Genomic DNA, 1,104 nt, shown 5'->3' with positions numbered 1-1,104 from the left:
CAGCAAACTCACCAGACCTGAACCCCATAGAGAATCAAGAGGAAAATGAGAAACAAGAGACCAAAAAATCCAGATGAGCTGAAGGCCACTGTCAAAGAAACCTGGGCTTCCATACCACCTCAGCAGTGCCACAAACTGATCACCTCCATGCCACGCCGAATTGAGGCAGTAATTAAAACAAAAGGAGCCCCTACCAAGTATTGAGTACATGTTCACTAAATGAACATACTTTCCAGAAGGCCAACAATTCACTAAAAATGTTTTTATGAAGTATTCTAATTTGCTGAGATTGTGAATTGGTGGGTTTTTGTTAAATGTGAGCCAAAATCACCACAGTTAAAAGAACCAAAGACTTGAACTACTTCAGTCTGTGTACATTGAATTTATTTAATACACAAGTTTCACAATTTGAGTTGAATTACTGAAATAAATGAACTTTTCCACGACATTCTAATTTATTGAGATGCACCTGTATATGTCCAGTCCAAAGATAATCGTATCACCATTGTATATTACAAAATGGAATAGCGTTACCATGGCACTTTTTGTTAGTGGCTGAACCGATTGTTTGCAGGTAACATATTCAAAGTAAAGCACGCGTGTCGTGTTCATGGTGGGACTCAAACGCGGAAGTAAGATGTTTGTTCTTCGAGGGCCTCACACACTGCTCTTAAAAATAATGAATTCAAAATGTCATTCTTTTCTCTTTTTATTTCTGTAAAGAAGTATCCTTGTATTTTATGACAACGTTTATTGTCATAAATATGCTATTAAATCGTCATTGTTGCTTCCTATATTGGGCAGAAGTGAAGACTGAAGCTATGGCGTGATGCTAAACGCTTCAAACAAATAAAGAGTGGTTTCGACACTTACTTGGTGGTACTGGTTCGGGGTACTGCCCATCCCTCTGAAGGGGGAATTCTGCGGCATTGCTGGCATTCTCATGGCGCTGCTGTGACCCGGGTTCATGGGGTTCATGCTGGGGTTTATTGGGGTACTGGAGTTGACGGGGAAACCTGATAAACCCGATCTAGAAGCCATTTTATATTATTTTTTCCCGCTAATAATTAAGAAACAAATCAAAAATCGTTACTGAGTAACTCA

At 39.3% G+C, this 1,104-nt stretch overlaps 1 protein-coding gene across 2 annotated transcripts in view; it reads right to left on the bottom strand.

Annotated features, from left to right (window-relative positions):
- LOC107569192 (SWI/SNF-related matrix-associated actin-dependent regulator of chromatin subfamily D member 2-like) overlaps positions 1-1,104 on the bottom strand; it is a 13,332-nt gene extending 12,228 nt beyond the window's left edge. For both annotated transcript variants that reach the window (XM_016255207.1, XM_016255208.1), the window contains exon 1: positions 874-1,104. In XM_016255207.1, coding sequence (XP_016110693.1) covers positions 874-1,041 — 168 coding nt within the window. In that variant the 5' untranslated portion in view covers positions 1,042-1,104. The remainder of the gene's footprint in view (positions 1-873) is intronic.

The sequence above is a fragment of the Sinocyclocheilus grahami genome, unplaced genomic scaffold (assembly GCF_001515645.1).
Source record: "Sinocyclocheilus grahami isolate Dianchi unplaced genomic scaffold, SAMN03320097.WGS_v1.1 scaffold1321.1, whole genome shotgun sequence".
Classification (NCBI taxonomy): Eukaryota; Metazoa; Chordata; class Actinopteri; order Cypriniformes; family Cyprinidae; genus Sinocyclocheilus; species Sinocyclocheilus grahami.
The sequence above is the reverse complement of the archived record's forward strand: the minus strand, read 5'-3'. Positions and strand labels throughout refer to the sequence as shown.